Source organism: Gossypium arboreum, chromosome 2 (assembly GCF_025698485.1).
Source record: "Gossypium arboreum isolate Shixiya-1 chromosome 2, ASM2569848v2, whole genome shotgun sequence".
NCBI lineage: Eukaryota > Viridiplantae > Streptophyta > Magnoliopsida > Malvales > Malvaceae > Gossypium > Gossypium arboreum.
In genome coordinates this window covers 22,881,900-22,909,229 of record NC_069071.1, presented here as the reverse complement: position 1 = coordinate 22,909,229, position 27,330 = coordinate 22,881,900, and the positions used below count along the sequence as shown (strand labels likewise).

General features: G+C 34.4%; 1 protein-coding gene and 1 long non-coding RNA gene across 7 annotated transcripts; one reads left to right on the top strand and one right to left on the bottom strand.

Annotated features, from left to right (window-relative positions):
* Window positions 1–12,391: 12,391 nt before the first annotated feature.
* LOC108466865 (uncharacterized) lies at window positions 12,392–18,924 on the bottom strand. 2 transcript variants are annotated; one of them, XR_008277489.1, is made up of 8 exons: window positions 18,757–18,924; window positions 17,819–17,869; window positions 15,230–15,578; window positions 13,584–14,161; window positions 13,422–13,503; window positions 13,271–13,305; window positions 13,083–13,178; window positions 12,392–12,585 (listed from the first exon to the last, which is right to left on the bottom strand). It is a non-coding gene; the product is annotated as an uncharacterized LOC108466865 (long non-coding RNA). The 2 variants fall into 2 exon arrangements; XR_001868711.2 differs by having other exon boundaries at window positions 13,271–13,503; window positions 18,757–18,921.
* LOC108467129 (DNA-repair protein XRCC1) lies at window positions 16,623–24,041 on the top strand. Of its 5 annotated transcripts, XM_017767653.2 has the most exons (11): window positions 16,623–16,769; window positions 17,653–17,750; window positions 19,227–19,470; window positions 19,549–19,603; window positions 19,738–19,987; window positions 20,076–20,264; window positions 20,865–20,976; window positions 21,849–21,940; window positions 22,320–22,430; window positions 22,552–22,638; window positions 23,431–24,041. In XM_017767653.2, the coding sequence occupies exons 5-11, from the start codon at window positions 19,805–19,807 to the stop codon at window positions 23,758–23,760; spliced, it is 1,104 nt and encodes a 367-aa protein (XP_017623142.1). In that variant the 5' UTR covers window positions 16,623–16,769; window positions 17,653–17,750; window positions 19,227–19,470; window positions 19,549–19,603; window positions 19,738–19,804; the 3' UTR covers window positions 23,761–24,041. The 5 variants fall into 5 exon arrangements, with proteins under 5 accessions (XP_017623142.1, XP_052880445.1, XP_017623143.1 ...); XM_053024485.1 differs by lacking the exon at window positions 19,549–19,603 and having other exon boundaries at window positions 19,783–19,987; window positions 21,861–21,940; XM_017767654.2 differs by lacking the exon at window positions 19,549–19,603 and having other exon boundaries at window positions 19,783–19,987.
* The last annotated feature ends 3,289 nt before the right edge of the window (window positions 24,042–27,330 follow it).

Here is a 27,330-nt window from a genome sequence, read left to right as displayed (position 1 = left end):
AGAATAAATATCTGTTGCCACGAATTGACGATTTGTTTGATCAATTAAAGGGAGCCTCGGTGTTTTCAAAGATAGATTAAAGGTTGGGGTACTATCAGTTGAGGGTCCGAGAATCGGACATACCAAAACCGCTTTTAGAACGAGGTACGGTCACTACGAATTCTTGGTGATGCCGTTTGGGCTCACTAATGCCCCTGCGGTGTTTATGGATTTAATGAATAGAATTTTCAGGCCATACTTGGATCGGTTCGTAGTTGTATTTATCGATGACATTTAGGTCAATTCGAGAGATGAAACCGAACATCTTTGAACACCGAGGCTAGTGTTGCAAATCTTACGAGATAAGCGATTATACGCAAAGTTCGGTAAATGTGAATTTTGGTGAAAGAGGTTAGTTTTTTTGGGGCACGTGGTGTCCGTGATCGGTGTCGGTGGACCCGAACAAAATTTCGACCATAGTCAATTGGAAACCTCCAAGGAATGTTACCGAAGTTAGGAGCTTTTGGGGCTTGCGGATACTATCGACGATTTGTGAAAGGTTTTTCGATGATAGTCTGCCGATGACGAAACTACTCCAAAAAGGATGTTGAGTTCGAGTGGTCGAACTGTCAAGAAAGTTTTGATCGACTAAAACTTGTTTAACCGAGGCCCCAGTGCTAGTACTGTATGAGTCCGGTAAAGAGTTTGTCATATACAATGACGCATCCTTGCTTGGGTTAGGTTGTGTGTTGATGCAAGAAGGTCGAGTTGTGGCTTACGCGTCGAGACAACTAAAGCCGCATGAGAGAAACTATCCAACCCATGACCTTGAACTAGCACCATAGTGTTCGCCTTGAAGATATGGCGGCATTACTTGTTTGAAGAAAGGTGTCATATTTATCCGGACCACAAGAGTCTAAAATATTTGATGACTCGAAAGATTTAAACTCGTGACAAAGACGTTGGCTTGAGTTGTTGAAAGACTATGAACTCATCATTGATTATCACCGGAAAGGCCAACATGGTGGCCGATGCTTTAAGTCGCAAGGCCCGCTCGCTTTGAGAGCGATGGATGCTCATTTATCCGTTTCACCCGAGGAGGTGCTAGTAGTCGAATTAGAGGCCAAACCGTTATTGATTCATCAAATACTTGAATCTCGGAAGGTCGATTTGAATTGGTCGCTAAGCGAGCGAATGTGTTTCGGATGAAGAATCGAATTTCAGATTGACGACAATGACCGCTTGACGTTCAAGGGTCGATTATGTATTCCAAGGAATTGAACTTGTTTCGATGATTTTGAGCGAGGCTCACGAGAGTCGAATGTCAATCCACCCGGGTAGTACTAAAATGTACAATGACACGAAACGCCAATTTTGGTGGCGGTATGAAATGAGACATTTCGAATTTGTTTCAAGGTGTCCGATATGTCAACAAGTGAAAGCGGAACATCAAGTGCCATCGGGATTACTTGACCAATCATGATACGAATAGAAATGGGATCGAGTGACAATGGATTTTATATCCGGATTACCGGTGTCGGTAAGTAAGAAAGATGCGATTTGGGTCATTGTTGATAGATGACCAAGTCCGCTCATTTTATCCTGTCATACGGATTTTTCGCTCGATAAATTGGCGAATTATCGTCTCCCAAATTATTCGATTGCATGGGGTGCCTATTTCTATCGTGTCGGATAGAGACCCAAGATTACATCGCGATTTTGGAAGAAATTGCAAGAGGCTTTGGGTACCAAGTTGCATTTCAAGACCGCCTTTCACCCCAAACCGATGGTCAATCCGGCGGATAATTCGGATACTTGAGGATATGTTAAGATGTTGCGTCCTCGAGTTTAGTGGTTCATGGGAACGGTATTTGCCGTTGATTGAATTCGCTTACAACAACAAACTTTCAATCAAGTATTAAGATGGCACCCTACGAGGCCTTGTACGGTCGTAAATGCCGTACACCATTGTTTTGGACTGAGCTTGGTGAAAGCAAGATTTTCGGGGTGGATTTGATTAGAGATGCTGAACAGAAAGTGAAAGTAATCCGTGAAAGTCTGAAGATAGCCTCCGATCGTCAGAAGTCGTACGCGGGCCTGAAGCGTAAGCATATCGAGTATCAGGTGGGTGATAAAGTGTTTCTCAAGGTATCGCCTTGGAAAAAAAATACTCAGGTTCGGCCGTAAGGGCAAGTTGAGCCCGAGGTTCGTTGGGCCATATGAGATATCCGAGCGAGTCGATCCAGTGGCATATCGTTTGACTTTGCCCCCTGAACTCGAAAAGGTTCACGATGTCTTTCACGTTTCGATGCTTCGACGCTATAGATCCGATCCATCGCACGTGATTAGTCCATCAGAAATTGAAATTCAAGCTAATATGAGTTATGAGGAAGAACCGATTCGTATCCTATCACGAGAAGTGAAAGAGTTGCGAAACAAGCGGGTTCCGCTAGTAAAAGTGTTATGGCTCAAGCACGGATAGAAGAAGCTACTTGGGAGACCGAGAACTCTATGAAAGAGCGATATCCAAACCTATTTACGGTAAGATTTTCGGGACGAAAATTTCTTAAGTGGGGAGAGTTGTGACAGCCCAAAATTGACCCTAGTCGGAAGGTGGTCTCGGGACCACAAAACCGAGGCATAAAAATAATTTAAAATTTATTTCGATGCCTATAATATGTGTGTATCCATGTATGACATTTTTTGATGATTGATTTAGTGTTATAAAGGTGAATTTCACTAGAAAGGACCTAGTAGTGAACTTTGAAAGTATGATGGGGAAATGTGTGATGACTAGTTGCTCATGCATGCAAAAATAAAGGATTTGCATGTCAAATTTCCCCAAAAGAAGCTAGTGGCCGGCCATGACATGGTTTATGGGCAAAGAAAACATGTTGAAACATGTTTTGTTAATGCATGATGAATTAAATGATAAAATAATTAATGATGTTGGAGGAGAAACAAAAAAAATCAAGAAAATAGCTCATCCTCCCCCATTGCCGTGCAAGTGAAAGAAAAACAAGAAAAAAATTGTTCATCCTTGTTCTTTCCTTTTGGCCGAAAATACTAAGGGAGGAGATAGGAGTTTTGCTTCATGCTTGGTTTGGAAGAGAACAAGAAGGAGATTTGGCTAAATTTGCATCAAGATTAAGGTATGTATGAGGTTGTGTTGGGAGTTTCATGCATGTTTTGGTTGCTAACTTGATGTGCATGTTAGCCATGGCTCAAATCTTTGTTATGCCATGGAAATGGTGTTTGGCCAAAGTTGTTATGGTGATAAAGCCATTGCATGCTAAGTGTGAAGCTTGATGATGATGCATGCAATGATGGATTGCCTACTCTTGAGTAAGATTTTGAGTCTTCTTGTTGTTTTATCATGATTGAAGTTGAAAAGGAGCATGATTGCCATATTCGCCATGATGCATTCATGAGCATGGTTCATGCTTCTTGCATGTTAGTTAAAATTTGTGTTTTGGATGGCTATGGACACCTTGAAATTGGCCATGCTCATATATGTATATATATGTTTGCACATGATGTTTTGGTTATGAAGGAAGTGATGAATAAGTTTGTTTAAAGAAGAAGATGTTGAAGAATAATTGTGAAATTGCAAGCACAATTCGCCTAGCACACATATAAGTGCTTGATGCTATATTATAAGTTTTGAGCCACAATATGCAAAGCATTAACTAGTAAAAAGGCATGCTGTTTTTGTGAGGTATTAAGTGCATGATTGGCCTCAACATGTACATGAATATTCGCTTTGGGTAGCCTATTGAAGGCCTTAGCATTTCCTTGATGCTCAAATAAATTGTATTGAATTGCTTGATGTAGTATAAAATGTGCATGACCATTGTGTATTCAAGCTAAAGAGTGGCCATATGACCATTTAAATTCCTTGTCATATTCGCCATAAGCTAGCACAATGAGGTTTTAATAAATTGAATTTGTTTGAATTAGCTCAAGAGCTAAGAGGTCCATAATTGGACAAGGGAAGGAAAAAGTGATCGAATAGCCGTAAAAGCCGTTCGACAACAACCGAGGTAAGTCCTCAAGAAGTGACCTTACTTGAATTATGTGAGATGAAATATGGATGTGTATGATTATTGATTATGTGTGTATGAGTATTTGAATTCCACCGGGCTAAGTCCCGGCGAATATGCTAATGATTATAATTGTGTTTGAGCCTTAGTAACGAAAATGAAATATGTATGTCCAATGATTATTGATGTATGTGTGCATGAGAAATTGAATGATATCCGGCTAAGCCTCAAGACAATTATGCTGAAAATTACATCCGGGTTAAGACCCGAAGGCAATTGTGCTAGTAGCTATATCCGGGCCAAGACCCGAAGGCATTCGTGCAAGTTGTTAAATCCGGGCTAAGACCCGAAGGCATTTGTGCAAATCGTGATATCCGGGTTAAGTCCCGTAGGCCTTGGTGCGGGTTACCATAACCGGGCTATGTCCCGAAGGCGATTGAACGAGTAGCGACGTCCGGTTAAACTCCGAAGGTATGTGATTTGAAAATTATAAGCTTGCTGGAAAATTTCAGCTAATGCACTTGTGAAATTTCCCAATGACAAGGTAAGTGCGGTGTGTGCTGCTGCGCTAGGAGTAAGAGCGTATGAATATCCGCTCCTATGACGGAGCGAGTTATCGGCCTTAATGAAGCCGTTATTTGTGTATGAACATAAGTGTTGGGATGGTGAAGTAAGTACGATTATGTGAATGTGCATTAATGAAATGATGCATTTGGTTATGTGAATGTATTGCTTTAATTAAAGCTGATTATATTCCTTGAGACTTACTAAGCATAAAAATGCTTACCCCGTTGCCTTGGCTCTCTGTTTTATAGATTTCGCTCGATAGCAAACGGATTCGGGATCAATAAAGTCGAAGTCATCCACACTATCCACGCCTCTATTTTGGTATAAATTTTGGTTGAACTTTGAAATGGCATGTATAGGACTACCCCTTGTTTGTTAAATATGTGGTGATGTAAGTATGTACGGCCATGCGAAAATGGCTCGAAAAGGGAACATGAACTTAGAATAATTGTGGTTTGTATGTATATATTTGGTGTCATGATGTGGCTATGGCTTGGAAATGGGATTGTTGGTCATATGATCAGCCATTGGCATGGTTAAAATGATCATATATGAACCTATGTATGGCAAAGACTAGTTGGTTCATGGAGACTACCAAATAGGTAAGACCTACCTTAAAACAGATGCTGCCAGCTGCAGTGACGTGAATGTGAAAAATCACCATAATTCATAGGAATGGAATCAAATATTGAATAAGCTATGTAAATGAACCTTGATGAGTCTATTTTCATATGGAAGAAACGAAACGGTCATAGGAGTTACAGGTTAAGAGATATTAAAGCTATTGTGAGACAGGGCCAGAATGGTTTCTGGGTTCCCTGTCGCAACTTTAAAATTCACTATAAATTATCCAAAAATAATTAGGAGATATACCTTATATGTAAAGATTCCATTTTGAGTCTAGTTTCATTAGAAACAAACGACACCAGCATTAAAGCCCTGTGCAGAGAGATATTCAAGTTATACCGCGCGAAGGTCAGAGCAGTCGATCCCTGTAACTTGGGTAACTTTAACTAATAAACTGTACCAATTGGCCCGACCAAAATCCTAGAAATAAATCCATGGATGTATATATGAGTCTAAATTCAGGGAAAATTTACGAAACCAGTTTCCGAGTTTTGAAACTCGGGATATGATTTTTAAGGCGACAGTGACGCAGTTTTCCAGCCTGACTGGAAATGTCAAATTGGTGGGCAAAAACATGTGAACTTGGTTTGTTAACCCTCGGGTCCGACACCGGCGATGGTCTCGGGTTTGGGGTGTTACAGCATATAAAGCTACGATCTAGTAAATCTTGCAATTGCACCTCTAATTCTTTCAATTCTATAGGTGTTATACGATTAGGAGACATTAACACTGAAGCCATACTAGGAAACACTTCAATTACAACTCAACCTCCCAATCTAGTGGTAATCTCGATAATTCCTCGAGAAATACATTAGGGAATTCACAAACAATTTGAATCTACTACTCTGACTATCACCAAAATTTAAGTTGATAACATAGGCCAAAAAAGCTTCATAGCCTTGATTGAGAAGTTTATCAGCTCGAGCAGCTGAAATGATACGAGTTGAACCACTAATTAGAACACCATTCACCTTAATCATATCACAATCTTCACTCTGAACTACAAACTTCTTTTTATGCAATCTAGAATCACTCCGTGCTCCGTAAGCCAATCGATACCCAAAGTCAAATCAAAATAGTCAAATGGTATTATCAACAAATCAACAGGGAATGTTATATTTTGTATTATTAACGGACATCTCCTACACATCTGATCTACTAACATAGATTTTCCCAAAGAACTTGACACCACTATTGATACTCTAGACGTTTCAAATTTTAAACTTCCTAATTTAACTAATTCAACATTAACATACAAATGCGAAGATCCTAGATCTATCAAAGAATAAATAGGTTCTGAATGTAATAAAAAGATACCTGCCACAACGTCATTAGCATTTCCATCCTCATGTGTCCATACAACATAAGCTCGGGCTGGTGCTCTAGCCTCTAACTGATGAGTAACAGCATCATTTCTCTTTCTAGTACCATCTCTCGAAAATGAACCACCCCGACCCAACCCATGACTCCTAAATGTAGGTACAAACCTCTGAGAAGTAATAGAGGTAGCATTCTCATTCTTCGAACACTCTCTAGCAAAATGCTCCGTAGATCTATAGTGAAAACAAGCTCGAGTTAACTTCCAACATTCACTACTATGTTTTTTCCCACAATCCTCACAATTTAGAATATTAGTATCCCTGGATGGACCTCTCACACTACACGTAGACACAGTCGGTTGTCGATCACAATTTCTATCAGCTCTATCAGACTTAAAAGTTGACCTCTAGCTACCACAAAATTCTTTAGTTTGTTTCGGTTATGGATTTGAGCTAGCAGCTCCAAGACGTTTTCCAGCAGTACGAGTAGTCTCAGTCTTTTTATCAAGACCCAGAGCTTGTTCTACCATTCTTGCCCATTCAACTAAATCAGAAAACTCGGTAATTTTATGCGATACCAACTACACTCGAATCTTATCTCGTAAACCACGTAAAAATTGCTTGCAACTTTCAATTTTAGTCAGCACAAATTCAACGGCGTACCTAATAAGTCATGTAAATTCTCGTTCATAGTCAACCACAGACATCCCACTCTATTTCAGCATAAAAAACTCGTCTTTTATCCTCAATATATAGTTCGCCAACAAATTTTGTAACATCCCAAAATAAAGCCTTAACGGATTAGTCGTTGTGAAACCACGAATTTGAGGTCAAAAAAATTTATTCCAATTAAATTTTCAGGTTTATTCATTGATTGAATAATTATGTGAAAATTTTGTGAGGAAATTTTATGTATAAGTGCTTAATTTGATAATTAGGACTAAATTGTAAAATTAGCAAAATGTGTGTTCTAGATAATAAAGGGGATTTAATTGAAATGGGTTTTTAAATTGGAGGTCCTTATTTAGCAATTATACCATTATATTTAAGTTTGGACAAAAATGGGCAAGAATAGGACAAATTTGAAAGAAAAGCCTTTAAGGGCATTTTGGTCATTTAGTAATTAAAAGAATTAAAAAGGGAAAATAAAGCCAAAATTGGTCCATCTTCTTCATGGATGCCGAATATAGCATGGGGGAAGCTATGGTTAGGGTTTCCAAGCTTTCCAAGCTCAATAGTAAGTCCGTTCTAGCCTCGTTTTTAATGTTCTTTACGTTTTTTGAGTCCCGGTAACTTGATTTAGCTTATTCTACAATAATTCATGCTAGGGGTCATATTTGGAAAAATAAACATAGATTAAATGTGTTTATTTTGATGTTTTATGGTAGAATATGAAGCTTGAAATTATGTTAAACAACTTTTGCTAAGCAATTTTAAGTGAAAACAAGTAAAACGACAAAATCGATAAAAATACCTAATATTCATAAGTACATGATAAAGTGGGAATTTTATGTTTCCATAGAAGGGAAAAATGTTCAGCGTGTCAAAAAAACATAAGAAAAATGGATAAATTTTAATTTCCGAGCCTAGGGGCAAAATCGTTATTTTATAAAGGTTTAGGGGCAAAATTATAATTTTTCTAAGTTTGAGTTAGGGAATTTTTTGAATAGTACATTATTAAATAAGCGAAATATGATGTTTTAGATCCCAGAAAATAAGATTTGGACCTAGAACGGGAGAAAAACTAAAAATCAAGAAAGTTGGTAAAATGGTCGTTTTGATATCGAGGTAAGTTCATATGTTTAATAAGCATTTAATTATGCATATTTGAATGATAAATTGATATTTTGGCCATAAATACTTTAGTATTGAGTTTCAGATATAATGATTAATGTTCGATAATAATTCAATATTGGAAAGAGAACTTGTATAATTTATATGTAAGACCATATTTTGTATTATGGCTTTGTATGATAACAAGAAAGTATTGACTAGCATAGTTTGATGAGAATAAGTTAAGTTGATGACATGATGAGATTGAGAATGTAAGTATGTAAGTTGAGTAACATTTTATTATTATGCAATTATTGTTATTAGTATTGTTTATTATTGAGTTATGTGACTAACCTTGAGAATTTGAGCAAGTATGTTTCAGCTATGACTTGACAAGGTATTGATATTTCAAAGTCCATGGTTGTACCATGGCAATTAAGGAAGAATTGACGGAAAAGTCCATGTTCGTAACATGGCATTTAAGGAGGAATTGACGGTTAAGGATACCATGTAAGACTATGTCAAGACATGGCATCGGCATTGATTAAGGACTCCATGTAAGACCACATCAAGATGTGGCATTGGCACTAAGACAAGGATACCATATAAGACCATGTTTGGAACATGGCATTTGGTAAGACAAGGATACCATGTAAGACCATGTTTGGAACATGGCATTTGGTAAGATAAGGATATCATGTAAGACCACGCCAAGGCATAGCATTGATAAGTTCTATAAGGCAAGGAAATCATGTAAGACCATGTCAAGACATGGCATTGATGAGTTACTATAAGGCAAAGGTCCTATGTAAGATCATGCTAAGGCATGGCATTGGTGAGTTCATAAGGCAAGGATACCATGTAAGACCATGTCAAGACATCGCATTGATGAGTTACTATAAGGCAAAGGTCCCATGTAAGACCATGCCAAGGCATGGCATTGGTGAGTTCATAAGGCAAGGATACCACGTAAGACCATGTCAAGACATGGCAATGGTAATTTCATAAAGGAAAAAGTTCCCGAGTAATCCAAAGAGTAAGCCAAAGAAACGACAATGTGAGAACATGAAGAAAGAGTACAGGTATGCATTTAAGGCTTATTTAATATTGAGATTGTAAGTAATTGAGATTATCAAGTATTAAGTAAGTGAAGAGTTTTTAGTTATGCTTGTGACACTTTATGACATGATTGGCAATATGCCTATATTATGAAAGATTACTCATGTGTTAAGTGAGATGTTGCAGGTATGTAAGCAAGCTATTAAGTAAGGCACCTTTTGTATTCTGAGCATTTGGTAAGGTTACCGATGAGTAAGATAGGAAAGTAAGAACTAAACATTATTTAAGCAAATTATGACAGCATAGTAGTAAGCTAAGTTGATTGCTAATGCTTATTATTTTACATGTGAACTTACTAAGCTTTTTAAGCTTACTTCTTTCACTTTCCCATGTTTCAGAGTACTTAAAAGCAAGTTTGAGTTGGAGGTCATCAGAGATCACTTCACACTATCGACTATCAAGTTACCAAATGGGTATCTTCGTTTACAAACGTTCTAGTTTATGGCATGTATAGAGACTTAGCCATTTTGTGTGTATATCCTTATGATATGGCTAAATAATGGTATGTAAAAATTTGATAATGATTAGCAATTGAAATGGCTAATGAAGAACATGTTTTGGTGTTATGTATGCCTAAATGATAGTTTATACAAAGAAATCATGAAAAAGTGAAATTAGCATTAAAATAGTATTGAATAGCAACAATGATGTGAACTTGAAAAATCACCAAGAATAGTAGAAATGGAATTAGGTGATAAATTAGATATAAAATTAAAGCTTATCGAGTCTATTTTCATATGAAATAAACAGAGTAAGTAAAAGAAGTGTATATTAAGAGATATTTGAACTTTAGTGAGACAGGGTTAGAGCGATTTCTGAATCCCCTATTCTGAATTTATAAATTCACTACAAATTGTGCAAAAAGAATTAGAAGTTATAGTTTATATTTCTAGATTCTTAGTGAATTTACTTTCAAGAGGAACAAACAGCATGGTTATTTGAATTCTGTACAGGAAGAAAATTGATTTGTAGTGAGGAGAGGTCAGAGTAGTCAAACAGTGCAACAGGGGAAACTTTAACTAATAAACTGTACTAATTGGCTAGACCAAAAATTCTGGAAAAAAAATAGTAAGAAGATATATGAGTCTAGTTTCAGGGAAAATTCACGAATTTAAATTTTGAGTTTTTTGACTCGAGTTATGATTTATTTAGTGACTATGACGCAGGTGGGCAGTTTTATAAGGAATAATAAAATAAATTGTTTTGATTTGTCTAAGTATTCGGAATATTTTTAATGTTCCCGATTTAGTCTCGAACTGTTTCAATTGCATGTTTTAGGGTCTCGAGGGCCCTTTTTAGGGACATATTGAATGAATGTAAATCAATAATTTTAAAAGAAAATTTTTTGCCCCGAATTAGTAAGTTAAGTCAGGTAATGTCTCGTGCTCGACTCCGGCGACGGTCTCTGGTAAGGGGTGTTACATATTTCTTTTGAAATTTCTTTTAAAATAATTCCCAATTAGCCTGATTTGGAGTTACGTTGTGTGTCACTAACTACCACCAGGTATATGCTTCTCCTTGCAGTAGAGAAACAACACGAATTATGCTTTCAAGCGGGTTGCATTCAAGTTGTTGCAAGACACTTTTAGTGGATTCAATTCAAACTTTAGCTGCGGAAGAATCAACTCCTTTCAACCCTAAGAATTTAGTTGCACCATATCTACACAATTCTTTTATTGGAGCTCAACGAACTGTAGGTGCAGATGCCATAGTGGATGTAGTTCCTGCAACACGCTGAAGAGCATCAGCTATAGCTCAAAGTAATTGTGAGTCACCTCCTCCCTCATTATTACATCGCTCAACGTTAGGTTGTTGAGCACTAACCGGATTAGCACTCGGTGTTACTGATTTGGTTCCATCTAACTCATTAGAGACATCATCTCTAGTATACATCTCTTGATCAACTTCGTTATTATAGTCATATGATATTTTCAACTATAAAACAAAAAGAATTATAATCAGAATTCAAATCCTGACTCAGTTCAACTCAACTATGGCATGTACCTCTAGACTTGATTCTGAACTCGATTTAGCCACAGAATCTGCTAAACCTACAAGCTCTGATACCACTGAATGTAACACTCCTAACCCCTCTTTGTCACAAATTAGGGTTATAAGCATTATCGTACAATTGAAACATTTATATTTAATTTCATTCAATATTATAAACATAACTTAAATCATTCATACATACACACATTATCCCTAAATCGAGTCCTCGAGGCCCTAAAAACATTTTAGAAATAAATCAAGACAAATTTGAAATCATTTGGAAAGTTTAGAAAATAATTAAAAAAATTATGATAAATGGGTGCTGAGACACACGCTTGTGTCTCAGGCCGTGTAACAACCAAACTAAGGACACACGACTGTGTCCTTGCCCATGTAACATTTGAACTAAAGACACACGGCCATGTCCCAACCCTTATTTCTTCCCGTGTAACTCACTGAGTAGGGTCACACAGCTGTGTCACACGCCCATGTGCCAGGCCGTATAACTCTCGAAATAGCCCTACACGCCCGTGTATCAGGCGATGTACTAGCTGACTTGCACCCTAAGCACTCAACAGGCGACACAGCCATGTCACCAAGCTGTGTGTTTCACACAGCCAAGTCACATGCCTGTATATCTAGCCCTGTGGACTCAAAATGTACCTTAAACAACAAGTTTACCATTTCCTACTTGCTTAGGCATTAAGCAACTAAAAAATTGATCATTTAACCTATTCAAAATACGATCAAACATACTCAAAAAATGCCAAAACAATTATCTTAGGTGCCTAACCAATGTACCCTCATTGGAACCACATTTTATATCATTTAAACCTATCTACAATACATCATCCAAATCAAGATTATAAGCATGCCAAAATCACTCAATTTAGCCTAACATATAACTACCTAAAATCTCAAGCTTAAATTCACATTCACCTACCAAGCGTTGGTTCAAACATCATACCAAACTTATGGCTTCAACACAAACATATACTTATATAATCAAACCAACATTATACTTATAACTCAATTTACAAATCATTCACAAAATGAATAACAACCAAGACATCATAGGTCCATGCCATTACAAAAGGTAAACATCAACACACTTGAGATCAGGATCATTGTTGGATGTTGAGTCGGCGATCAAAGAAGTACCTAACCTGCGCATGGAAAACAAAACCTCACGCTGAGTATCTAAACGAATGATTTTTAATAAAAATATATATATAGTAACATAAGACATAACAAGTTTCATTATTACTAGAAATTAGGTTATGATACAAAATTATTTTTACAAATATTGATTCATTAAACTATTTGCAATGGTTTCCCTTAACATTGCAATTTCAAGGTCACTTTCACTGTTAGAAAAACTCGATTCACCTCTATCAAAATGGCCTGAAGAGATTGGCATGTCGGGTATATTCTCAAATTGTCGAAAATCCTCATCATTTGACCAAGCATGTCTTTGAATATAATTATACAAAACCATTGTTGCAATAACTATTAAAACTTGCTTGTCGAATGAATAGCTTGGAATATCTCTTAATATTGGCCATTTTTTTTTCCACACTCCAAATGTTCGTTCAATCACAGAGCGTAACGAAAAATGGGCATGATTAAAAATTTCTTTTTTTTCCAGATGCTCGATGATTACCTCGATGAAAGTCAGGTAAATGATATCGTTCCCCCCTATATGGACCTAGAAAACCTGCCATTTGTGGATATCCTGAATCCACAAGATAATATTTTCCTACAAAAAAGTAAAACATAATATCAAGTTTAAAAAATTAAAAATTTTAATATTTTTTATGTAAAGATTAATTAAAAAAATTAAAGTTCAACCTGGTGGAGGGTGTGGAAACTTTAACTCTTGTTTTCTAAGTGCTTGCAAAAAAAATTCTACTGTCATGTGTTGTTCCTTCCCAACCAGGAAATGCAAAAATAAAGCACATGTTGAAGTCACAAACTGCCATAATATTTTGAGTTGGTTCACCTTTCCGTCCGATATAAGGTATTTGACAAGAAGGCGAAATGCATACTTTTATGTGTTCTCCATCTATGGCCCCTATACAATCCTTTAAAATAAATGCAAGTAATGAGATAAAAGTTAGAAATAATTTATATTTTAAAAATAAAAAGATTGAGTAAATTTTACCTTAAAGTGAGGCCAATATCTTGTATCATGTCGAATATGGTTCGGTACTTCCTCGAATTGACCTTCAGTGGGTTTAATCGTGTCTATTCCCATTCGAGCAAATATATGTAACATATCAGTAAAAATTCGACTAACAGTTTCCCCAGATCGTTGAAATCGCTCTTCTGCATTTGAATTTGATTCTCTATTTCCAAGAATATACAATGATAATGCTAACTTCTCCATCGCAGATACATTCCCATGCTTTAAGCCATAATTGGTTTGCAAATCATGCAACAAGCTGTGAAATATATTTTTTGGCATCTTAAAACTATTCATGCAACGATCATCATGCCCATTTAATATTTCGTCCACCCACATTTGACCTGTATAATTTGAATCCATGCACGGTTGCTTAGTGAAATAAGTTTCATGGTGAAGCAATACACTCTTAACACTTGTTCTTCCTCTTCATGATAATTGTTGTGCTGAACTTGTGTAACAATTGTGGCTATTCTTCGTTGAGCTTCTTCACTTAATTCAAGGGTATCATAATTCATATAAAAACTATTATACATATTGTTAAATTCATCCATAACCTGAAAAAGTAATCAAATGAAAATAAATTAATAACTTGTGACATTCTATACAACATAAAAATTGAATAAAAGCATAGTTAAAAATACCAAACATAAAAATATCATACATTAGGTTTACCTATAAAAAGTAGATCATACATTAGTTTTGCATATAAAAATTATATCATACATTAGGTTTACATATAAAAAAGTAGATCATACATTAGTTTTGCATATGAAAAAGTAGATCATACATTAGTTTTACATATAAAAAAGTAGCATAGTTATATTACAATAATAATTCTAAGGAGCTTATGGTGGAGGTGGTGGATGGTATGGTTGGAAGGGAAAGGAGGATGTTGCTACCAAGGATGAAAATGATGCAATTGGATTTTGTTCAGCATACTCACGTCGAAGCCACCAAACCCTAACATCTGGATCTAAGTTTAAAAACACTTCTCGTTTCACCGGTATTTGGAACATTTTGATGGCAAAATAGTAGAGTTCATCTTTTTTTGGAATTTCATCTCCCAAATCACGCAAAGCATCAATTGCATTTGAAATAGTACATTCAGAGTGAGGAAAAACAATTTTATTCACTACTTCCTTGGACTAGCCATACTCTCACACAATTTCTCAATATGAGTAGCCAATGAATCTCTTGATGATTTTCTACTTGAACTTGATTTTTTTCCTTTATCGTGTACAACCCCAAGTGTTTCCTTTCTTCGATTAGGAGTTTCACGAGGAGGGTTTGATGGTACCTCATTAGGAAGGATACTTTCATTCTCATTACTATTTTCATCTGAATCACCAAATCCCTCATTAAGTGTATCATCTCCCATAGGAACCCCGCTTGGAAGAACACCAGACAAAGGTGCCCATGCATTCTCTCCAGTGGCTACAATGCCACCAAGCATTTACCACATTAAATCATTCAATCGTGGTTCAATTCCTTTCTTCTTAAATCCTTTAAAATCAGGATTTTCCTACATAAAAGTTTAAATGTTATACTCAGATATTTATATTTGTAAATTATTAATTTCACTAAACATTATGCATTAAAATAATGATAAAGTTAACACTAACCTGTATTTTTTCAGCTCACCATTCTTCGGTAGCATCGACCGTCTTTTTAGATGGACACCATCCAATACCTGTAGATTCCTTAAGCAACTCCCTCCATAACCTCCATTCATTTTTTAATGTATCCCACTTGTTTTTCAATTGAGATTTTCCATAATTTTTTTTGTGTTTTTGCTTGAAAAAGAGCAACGACATTTTCCCATCCTTTTGAGTTTAGATGAGTTGTTGGTCTATTATCAGCATTGACTTCATTCACGCAAAGCTCACAAAATATCAACGTCAGCTCATCATCCCAAACAACTTTTGTTGCTAAGGTACTATCTCCCTCCACAAATTTTCGTGTCTTTACCATCTATTATTATTTTGATTTTAAATGTCAACCGACATAAAACCATAAATATATAATTAGATATAATAATATAGTTTCATAAAAAAAATTAAGATTAACACATTACAAAAAGATGAAAGCCATAAGATGAACAGTAAAGAAAAATTCTCAAAGATCCATGGTAAACAATTATAAGGATATAGAAAGGATAATTGATTATCATCGCTTCATAAAATTAAACAAAGACTAATTGTACTACATAACTTGTTTTGGAAATAAATTTTAGACTTAATATATCATTTGGTACCTAAATTTGATTTTTTTTTAATGTAGCAGTACTAACTTTTCAAGTATGTAATTCAAGTTTTAGGGTTAATTTGATAAAATTAATTACAAATATTATTAGATTTAAATTTTTATATTTTTAATAAAATCATAACATTTCATTTCATCTTCAGATATCATATAGTGACAGAACCTGCAATGCCCTTAGAGGTCAGAATTCAATAATTCTAAGAAATTACCAGAGGAGTACATCGTGTGCTTTTTAAAACACTTAACACTGACAAGTAACTCGTGTTTAAATTTTAAGGTTTGTGTGCTTAATTAATTAAAAAGGATATGATTGCAAATTATGAAAATATTGAGGGCAGTTTTAATAGGATCGAATTGTATGTGGTTTTATTAATTAAAGTGTTTGCATGGTTATTAAATCATTTAGTTGTAATGGACGGTAGAATAATAATTTAAATGGCATTATGCATGATTTTTTTTATATGTTATTTAAGGTTATTTTGGTAAGATAATTATCATTGTAAGTATTATAAAACATAAAAATTAGAAAGCCATGCATGCATTCATTTTAGTGCCGAATTGGATTGGTTTTATAAGTTTGAGTGCTTATGTTGTAAATTAACCTTAGACAAAAGCATAGACGGTAATTTGGAGATTGTTAAGATGAAATTATTAGTGAAGATTGATTTTAAGTACTTAATTGGTAAATAACCCTTTTAATTTGGTGAGTGCCGTATATGTCCATGCTATATGTGCCGGTTTAAAATCAATTAGAAAGGCTAATATAGTAAATTAGTAATAACTCAAATATTGATAAAACAAAACACAAAAATGTTAGTGCTTGCATGTTCATCTTTTGGGGAGCCGAATGTTGGAGAAGAAAAGCTTTGAAATTTCGGCAATTTGAGATCAAAATTCAAGGTGAATTTATAGTTAATTTTGTTACATTTTAGTAGTTTTGAACTCCTTGCTTAATTCTCTTCAAAACCCACTTGATAATTTTTGTTATAGTGATTAATTGATAATCTACTATGGTTTAGAAAGCTATGGAATTTGAGGTTTTATGATAGAAATTTAGATATAAATAATAAGAACAAGAGTTTTGATAAAATGAATTCTATAATTCTCAGTTTATTTGAAATTTTCTCGGGAAACAAACATAAAAGTACTGTAAACTAAACCAAAACACAATAAAGTTAAAAGAAAAAAAAAACTTACTGCCATTTCTTTCTCTCTCAGCAAACTTGAGAAAGAATACCCAGATTTCCCAATAAAAAGAAGCTACTTTGTTATCAAATAATTTTTTAAGAACCCATGCTATTGATAAAGTTTGACCTTCCACTCTCTTCTCTTTTTTCTTTTGGTTTTTTTTTATCTCTCTGTAATAAAAATTTTTGTTCCTTCTTAGTTTCAGATTTAAAATTTTAATAATACTTGTTGAATATAATTTAAATTGATAAATTGTTCTAGATGTGGTATATTTGGATTACTGATTGTAAATGTGAATTGAAAGTGCTGGAGTAATGACTTTTACTAGTGTTTCGGCTTATGAAAGTTAGCATGATCAGCTTAGAAAAGCATGAACTATGCATGTGAAATGACTTTTGTTTCGGAGTAATGACTTTCATTTGTCTGCATTTACATATGCATGAAGCGAATATAGTTGAGTGGGCTCCTATTAAGAGTATTTTTGAAGCATGACAATATCAGATGTCTTTAATAATGGTGATACTACTTGATAGGATTGACTTTTGTTTTGTTCTACAGAAATGGCTTAAAATTGTTGATATGTTTTCATTTTCAGGAGGCTGATGCATAAAACAGAGTTTACTTCAGACTTCACAGGATTTAAGAAAGATGGGGCACAATGGTTGGTTGATAACACAGACATCAAACTTGTAGGTAAGATTTTACATTTTTCCTCACAGTTACACGATTTTAAACAAAGTTTCACTATTTCAAATACATACCTTGCCTGCTTCTACACTAACAAATGAAGTAGGCACCTCAGAGCCTCCAACCTGCAAGACACAAATCATAAGAATAGAATATTGAATGTTGAACTAAGCTCACTTTTTTTTCTCACATTTCATAACAAACAAACAAAGAATTTATATAATTGTAAGGTTCATTTTCTTCTCACTTTTCATAGCAAACAAACAAAGAATTTATCCCAATGAACTTCTAAAAACTCAATCCCATCAACACAACAAGGACTTATTTTTTTTTCAGTTCCCATATATTTTTTCAATTAACCAAATTCAACTAAGTTTAGTTTTGGTGTTCAGGACTTCAAATTTGAGTGCCAAAGAAAATCAAAATAGGCTCATATGAAGAAAACAGAAATGGGAAAAGTTCATCTTGCTTTTCCTCATATTTATTAGCAAACAAACAAAGAATTATTTGTATGTACTTCCAAAAACTCAACCCCATCAAGGCCAAAGTCTAGTTTCTTTTCAATTCTCCAAATTCAACTAAGCTCATTTTTTGCTGTTCAGGGTTTTAAATTTGAGTGCAATAATAACAAAACAAAAATGGTAAAAGTTCTTTTTTTAACCTCACATTTCTCAGCAAACAAATAAAGAATTAACCAAATGCACTTCTAAAACATTAGATCATTAATCTACTGCTTTAACATCAATAGTCAAAAGGACTAACAACTGCGACAAAGAAGAGTAGAAGAAGCTAGACCTAGAGATAATAAGAAATTAATGAAAATACCTCAGCCACAACCAAGAACAAAGCAAAAAAGAGGGGAGAAATCAGTGTTAAAACACTGCTAAACCAAGAACAAAGCAAAAGAAAATGGTTGTTTCGTTCTAAAAAATAATAGTAATAATAATAACAACTGTGACAAAGAAGATAGAAGAAGCCAGAACTAGAGATAACAAGAAATTAATGAAAATACCTTCAAAAAGCAGCCACAACCAAGAACAAAGCAAAAAAAGGGGAGAAATTAGTGTTTTACTTCTCAAATGTGAAAAAGAAAATGGTTGTTTCGTTCCCAAATCTAAAAATAACTGTAGTTAGGGAAGAAATTAATTTAAGTTTCAAGGCTAAAATGGTAAAATAATAAATAAAAGTATGGGTATGTTTGTCTCAAAAAAATACCTACAATTGTACTGGCCTTCACTGCAGCTGAATCCTCCAGCCTGTTTTCAGCATATCAGTGTGGCCGAAATAAGTTTTCACTGCACTGTACTGTTGAACCAAACAGCATACCAGTGAGTTTACTATCCCTCACTGCACCACACTGGCCTTCGCTGGTAAAGGAGGCCTTAGTTTGATTAAAGCATGGCGGAAGAATTAATATTATCATAAAATAAATTCATCCTTTAAAAAAAAGTTCGAGTAATCTTTTTTTACTTTTCTAAAAAGAGTGAAGGGCAGGATTCGAACCTGACACATTACTCCGTCAAGTTAAACGCAAGAAACATTGGATACAGCAGAGCATTCTCAGCGAGTAGCATATTTAAAATTAGTTTCAAAGACGAGTATCCCTCGACTCTTGAAGGTCATCCTGTAGCTATTCCTATTTGAAAATCACAGCAAAGCACAGCCATAACCACCTTTCCAACGCACAAGTCCCTTCAGGTTTCAATTTCAAACTGAAGAAAAACAGGTTGAATTTCTTCTTCCCTTTTTGAATTTTGTGTTCCAGCTTTAATTACTCATTCAATTTCTTATTTTTGTTTTACAGAAATTTATTCAATCATCTTATGAATTGATCTTTTCCGACTATTGATTTTTGACATGTAATGCAAATATATTGTAATCATTTCAGAACCCCTTTTCTTCGCAGTCGCTTTAGCCTTCTTAGTCATGGTTTCAACTTTGAAGTGAAAGCTTTCTCCACTTGTTTCTGATTAATTGTTGCTTTCTGAAACAGCTTGCTTTCATGGTATCAAAAATAATCCAGCTGAATTTATTACAGTTGTTAAGGTGGTCTATTTGATATGTCTGATTCAAAAACAAGCCAAGGTGGCGGTGCTGGAAAGACCCAGACTCGAAATCTTCCATCATGGATGAGTTCAAGAGAGAATGAAAGTAAATCCCATGGAAACAAGTCCAATGATGCCAAAGGACATGATAAGGGGCATGCTTCTAGTTCTAACAACACCAACTTTTCCAAACTTTTGGTACTGAATTGTAATGATGTGGATTGATGTTCTTATTTTCTATGATCAAGCTAATGGATTTGTATTTAATTTGTTTCTTTCTGTGCAGGAAGGGGTGGTCTTTGCATTGTCAGGATTTGTTAATCCGGAACGTAGTACATTACGTTCCCAGGCTTTGGCAATGGGAGCTGAATATCAGCCTGACTGGAATTCAAATTGCACGCTTTTGGCATGTGCTTTTCAAAATACCCCGAAGTTTCGACAAGTTGAAGCTGATTGTGGAACAATTATATCAAAGGTAATATAAACTGCTGAGCTGTACTCATTTACCACGTCCAGTGTATCATCTATGACTAAGTTGATATAGTCTCTGATTTCTAGTTGAGCTATTCAATCTTCTATTTAGTTGAAATCTTTAATTCCAACAATAGGAGGATCTGACGTTGATAGCCTCCAATCTTTGGTTTAAACTATCCAATCTTCTATTTATCTGAGATCTTAAATTCCTACATTCAGTGAATCTGAGGTTGATAGTCCCCAATTTTTTGTTGAGGTATCTAATCTACTATTCAGCTGAAATATTAAATTCTGACTGTAGGAATTTCTGATGTTTTGAATGGTGCCTGGTTATTCCTATTTCCTCTTAAGCTACTATTTATTATGTGGATGATAGAATTTGTGTATGGTGTGATATGAGAACAGGAATTTTTTTCAATGCTGAAAGCAATTGCAACGGATTTGTTAGTAGAGAGTTTCCATGGTTGTTTTTCGTATTTGAATTATAATGAAGGAGAGCACATTTTGTGTTATAATATATGAGATTCACCACAAGCTATTTCTCTTGTTTGTTTAAACTTTTACCTGTTAGTCTGATGGTATCTACTTTGCCTCGCCTTAGGAATGGATATTAGAATGTTATGCACAGAAAAAGCTTGTCGATATTGATCCTTACCTCATGCATGCTGGGAAACCTTGGCGAAGAAGTAGCATTTCTCATGAAACTAGTCAAGGTAATGCTGTGATAGTACCTGTTTTTTTTCTCTTGCCTTTTGAGTTAAGACTAGTTATTAAATTATTATAAATTAGAGCCTTCGTTGACTAAAGACTATTTATTCTCATGAAACTGTGTTAGTACCTTTGTTAGCCTTGTTCCTTGTCATAACCACCCAAGGCAAGGTTTTCGAGCTTGTTTTCTCTCTCACTTATTTGAATCATTAGTTGCTTATTATTGAACATACATGTAAAAAGCTTTAGCAGGTGAGTTTTAGGATACCTTTTGTGAAAATTAAGCTTTGCAAAAGAATGTAAGGACATTTACAAGTTAAAGTTGAGCTTGGTACAAATGGAAAATTTGTTAATCCAATGGTTAAGATTCATAACTACTTTCCTACTTTGTAGCTTAACCATTAGATTAATAAATTATTCATCCTCACTCCTTTTCATCCATCGTAACAAGCAGGGCCTTCTTTCTTTGCTTAAGGAGGGAACTCGTTTGGAACCGATTGAGTTGTCCGATTGAAGTATAGAACTATTGGCCCCTACTTTTTAGATCTTCCATCAGGGAGTTGGGCTACGGAAGTGAGCCAAAATTTCATTAATTGTGTGCGAATTGAGAGATCAAGAAGAATGACTTTACGAGCCGTACATGGCTTCTTGATAACTGTGCAAATTTTCCAACTGTGATTAATCATTCCAGTGGCTGGAATAAGTCAGATTGCATTCAATTTCTAACCAAAAAATGTTTGTGCATCATTGGAGACTAATGCAATGTGTTCATCTAATGTAATTATATTTGTGTCTTCCCTGCACACCATGCTTTTCTTTAATGTTATTTGTATTTCTATTTTTTAGCATATATAAGAAGCCTATGTTCTTAATTTAGGGGTGCTTGCAGAAAAACAAGGATCGTCATTAACAAAATCTTACAAGAAGGTTGAAGAAACACAATCAAAGACAACTTCTGGTCCCTCCAAGGTATCATTTTCTTGTTATAAATATAGAATTTCATTTGCACTTTCGTTTTTATTCTGTTAGTTGTCTTTCTGTATCTAGTATTTACCTAGTTTAAGATTGACATCCCCTTTTCTTCTATGTAACAGTTTGTACATGATCTTATGCTGATTCATAGAGCTGATTTGTAGGGATCATAGAATTGATTTGTAGGGACTTGTTTTTCTGATTTCTTTCCTTTTTCTATCCTCTGTAACATGTATAAATTCTTCACTTCTGAGATGAATAGCACACAACAATATTCTTTTCTCTACAATTCTGCCTGTTTACAAATTCCATTATCCCTGAGTTTAAAATATGACTATATATTTCCTACATTTATCAGTAATTATATATTTTTCAGAATAAAGCATCTCAGCTTGCTCAGGACAGATTTTCTCCTCCTAAAGTGAAGAAGTGGGTAATGGATGATTTTAATGAAACTATTTCATGGCTGGAGAGTCAAGAGGAAAAGGCAAATGGCATTTATTGATTTCATTTTCAGCTGATATGTTTGATCTATTCTCTCTTATCTTGTTTGTGTAGGCTTCGAATATCTATTGTGCTAGCCTGATTTCTATCTTGTCTTTTAACAGCCCGAACCGCAGGAGATAAAGCAAGTAGCTGGAGAAGGGATCTTAACTTGTTTACAAGATGCCATAGATTGTCTTGCGCAAAAGCAGGTTTGCTGTGCTCAGGAAACTGCATTTATTCTCCTGAAAGAAGGGATCTTAATTCGTTACTGTTTTATTTGACTGCGTGCCATGAGCCTCAACTTTGCCTCATTTCTTATCTTTGATGATTTAAGCATATTACAGAAGTGTTATAGAGCATCCAGAGATTAGCACAGATGGTTAGTGTAACTACCTTTAAGAGGTAGTGTTTAGTAGGTTTACGGTTCAAATCCCTGACATCTGCAATCTATTGCCATATTTTCCTAGGTTGTGGTCTCCATTGTACCAAAAGCGGGGAAACGACAAGAGTCGTTCTGTTCTCTTATATCATTTACCTTCTCTTTGCAGCTCGACAAACAACCCATAACCGTGCCCCCCCCCCCCCCAAAAAAAAAAAAAAAAAAACCTAAACTGGAGGTTAATGCATGCTTAAGCGCATCAAACTTATGTCCTCCAGGTTGCTGCAACAGCAATAATGTCAGCCGAGCTAAGACTTAGTTGGCTTACCAGTGTTGAAGTTATACATATTAGTTATCTGTAATGGTGCAACCTCTTTTTGCTCCTTCATCTGGCACCTCTTGCGATGTACATTAAAACCTATACAGTGGTGATAGTAACCGTGAAGTTGGAACTTCTTGTGATATCATTTTGTTAAAACGGATGATATCCTCCATCAATAAAACAAAAAACTATTCAAATGAATGTTTATAGTTGACAATGCATCCATTATATTATGGATAAAATGTATTTATTTGTATCATTACCTTGCCCCAAACAATTATCATTTCGTTTGCTGTTCAGGATGTGCAGCAAATTACTGAGCAGTGGAGCTTCATCCCTCGTGTGGTCAAGGAGCTTGCCATCTTCGATGCCAGTAACCATGGCTCACTCACCAAGGAAGATCTTTTGAGAGAGGCCAAGGTATGCAAGCAAATATACGAGGATGAATTAAGCCGGATAAACAGTGGTTCTTTGAAAAGAAAAAGGCCAAAGACTGATGGAGGTGAAGAAGGCAACAAGGGTGAAACCAAAGCCATTTTTGCATCAGGTTATGACAGTGATGAAACAATCAAGATGACGGAGGAAGAAATCGAGCTTGCTTATAAAAATTTCAATTCTGGAACTTTGTAACTTGAGCTTTATGACGATGGGCTGAAAACACCGGTTTTATGATATAAGCTAGTCTGACTTTTGGCCTATGCATTACAGTACAAAGTTGTCATTGCCATTTCCTCTGAGCTTTTAGGAAACTATAGGATGCTTGTTCTCTAAGTTTACAACTAACTCAGGCAAGCATGATTTTGCTTTATTTATTTTGTGTTAGTCTTACAGTTTTCCTCGAAATTCTGAACATGTTCGTGAACAGACATGGAATGTTCAACGGAATTTTTTTTTAGCAGAAATTAATAGAATGTTTCACTCTATTATCATCTATTTCTAGCAACATTGTCAAATGTCATGCACGGAGTACACCTTTTCTTTTTTTTTAATGTGTTTTCTTTTACAACTCACATTATGGGTAGAAGCAAATCATTGCCATACGTACACACATACACTACTAACATGCGATTCTTGCAGTTTAATCTCAAGACAAATATAGTGTAAATGTCGTTGACCAATAAGCCAAATATTGGGTTCAAAAAGAAGTTTAATATGTGCATTAGTAAACAGATATTGGGTTCAAAAAGAAGTTTAGTATGTGCATGGCTCCTGCTTTAATGTGATAGCAGTCAAATGTTCTAATTTGAAATTTTAAATATAATTTTTCATGCCTTAGAAAATGTAAAATATTTTTTGAAAAAAGTAATTAATTAATTTTTATTCTAAACTAATATGTTTTCATAAAATAAACATAAAAAATCATTTGTTCAATTTGTTTTTAAAAATAAATGACCCATAATCTTTAGCCGAAGTCTACCTTAGAAGAAAACTCAGATGAGAAATCCCATATTTAATTACCATAATAATACATTATACATAATCAACAATTAAAGTTTTTATTCATTCCTTATAATAATTAGATAAATACCTTACTGAAATAATTTAAGAAGGTAACACTAACCAATATCTAGCAAAATTGTTTTCTAAGTTAGTTTAATTTAAAATTATTATGCTCGAAAACATTAAGGTGTAAATTGGTATTTTAAATTTTGCAAACTTTTTAAATGAAGAGGAAGGAGAATAAAAGTTTAGACAATTCAATTTATAGTAATTTGACACCAATTGTTTACCTTCACTATTTTAGTATATCTCAACTAAGGATTTTTTCAATTCATTATACTTGAATTAATACTTTTCAAAGATAATGTATAACATTTATAATCTCTACTTTTTTCACAAGGCTAAATAGAAACTTCTCATTAGTTTTTATTGCTTAACTCCAACTTTCTAGTTTTTACAAGCACAACTAAGTAATTGCAAATTTTTACCGTGTACTTCTCCCTCTTTTGGTATATCGAAAAACTTTTAGGCATAGAATACCAAATGAAAAACATTTGAAAATCAATACTTAAGGAAAAAATATATATATGTCAAACCAAAAAATATGTAAATGAAGCATAGGATATGCATAGATAAAGGCAACCAAATATAAACTGTAAAAACAAATGGAAAGCTAAATATAAAGAACGAAGGTCTAATCCATCTAAAATATAATCAAAAATGAGAAAGCGAAAGCATAAAAAATAAGTCTAAAACCATCCAAAATAGCATTCAAGATAACGAAGTCCTAAGCCGGCCAACAAATCACTCATACGAAGGAGGTAGAGGCGGTAGAGGTAATCGAGACCTGAGGGAGGTCATTTGATCCTCCAGTCCGCTGAAGAGCAAATCAAACGTGTCGTCCAACAAGAGAATGAACTCTATCCGAAACCCCATGAATAGAGGTCAGAAGTGTTGGAAAAATTCGGTATAAAAACAGTTTTCGAATACAGTTGAAAAATAAAAATTTAAAAATCGAGCTAGTTTGTAATATTTATAAAAATAATTTTTTTTCCAAAAATTACCCGTGCTTTGAGCCAGATAAATCCCAGACGTTCTTGGTTTTCAATTAAACGACCTTTTCCGCTATTCTCTTACCATAATTAACTTCAAGTGTAGACTTGAACAATTATGAACTAAACATAGAACCAGAAATAATTCCATTACTTTTAGTAGGAAAGTAAATCTCTCTTGTAGAAACCGGTAGAATTGTTTTTGTCGAAAATTAGAATTTATACTTAGAAATAAATTCTGACTATTTTCGACGGACATAATAATATCTCAAAAGTTGTGATTTCGATCCTACTAATGCCATCTATTTGTATGGGGAAGAAGTGAAACACTAGTTGAATTAGTAGAATACAAATAATACTTATTTAATAGAAAAAATACATCCGCTAGTTGAACTAGAAGAGAGGAGCAGTTAATAGGGTATGTCTCCCTTCATATGGATTATGACGAGTATTTGTGCCTCTTGTATTAGGTCTAATTATATGTGATTCCTAAACTTTTAACCCGACACGTAATAATTTAATTTAACCCAATACATATTTTTCTATTTCCCAAAATAAATATTATTTATTAAATTAATTTTAATTAATTAATTTTTAAGTTAAATAAGTTTCTCAACCCAATTCTAATTCGTTAAAATCATGACAACTTTACAAGAAAAGAATATATGAGAAAATATATTTAATTTATACATTCAATGAATTCACAATGACCAATTAATTTAATTTTTTTCAAAATTCAATTATTTAATTAAATAATAATTTAAAAACTTAAATTAATTCTCAGGTGATTTCTATATTTAGTGAGAAAACATATTCATTTCCGAATGTAACTCATTTCTCTAACTTTATCATTTCTATACATTTTTGTTCATTTGATTCAATATGCAATTCGTTTCTAGTTTGAACAAGCTAGTGGAGGGACCAATTGGATATATGTAATTAGGAATCAAATATTTTATAACTAAGTTCCAACTTTTCGCTTATTAATTATAAACTCATTTAGTCACGAAGTCATTTCACTATAATATCGTGACCGAGTTCTCCCTAAAAACATACTATTACGAAAGCTACTCGATCAGTGCTCATCCAATGGCCTTGTCATAAGTGTGTTACCTTCATAGTATATCCTTAATCTCTTTGGGATAAATCTATTCTCTCAATATGTTCCTATTTAGCTCATGGTAACCAATATATCTTCTTTCATGAAAAGTCAATTACTATCATATAGTAATTAAGTCATTCATCACAAAAATTACTATCATATAGTAATTAAGTCATTCATCACAAAGACAAACGACCCGTGACCACATTTACTTTTTATATATCATTTAATGCCAATGAGAGGATATCATCTACCCTTTTCTTGAGCTATGAATTCTATTATTATGAATGATGCTACATACTGCATGACCTACCACAACTTATTGTGACAAATTAGGTACTTTTCAGCACTTAATGAGTTTGTTTTCTAGCCATTTTGTGTTTTTTCTTTGTTTTTTGTTTTAGTAGCTTAGACTTAATTATTAGCAAAATAAATGTTTTTATGCATTTTCTAGTGCTTCAATGACCTATTAGGCCAACTCAAGCCTCGAGAATGACTAATGGGCTACTTGAATGTGTAGGGTGTCATTTCAGGCCAAAGAACACAAAAGACGACTGTAGTGTCGTAATACTAGCATGCAGCGTCACAACACTGAACATCGAAGCT

Bases quoted from the DNA above. Each gene is read 5' to 3' on its own strand.
- LOC108467129 (XM_017767654.2), top strand. From the start codon at position 19,805: ATGTCTGATTCAAAAACAAGCCAAGGTGGCGGTGCTGGAAAGACCCAG. The intron at 20,977-21,848 runs GTAATGCTGTGA...TTCTTAATTTAG, and splicing joins TTCTCATGAAACTAGTCAAG to GGGTGCTTGCAGAAAAACAA. The intron at 21,941-22,319 runs GTATCATTTTCT...TATATTTTTCAG, and splicing joins CAACTTCTGGTCCCTCCAAG to AATAAAGCATCTCAGCTTGC.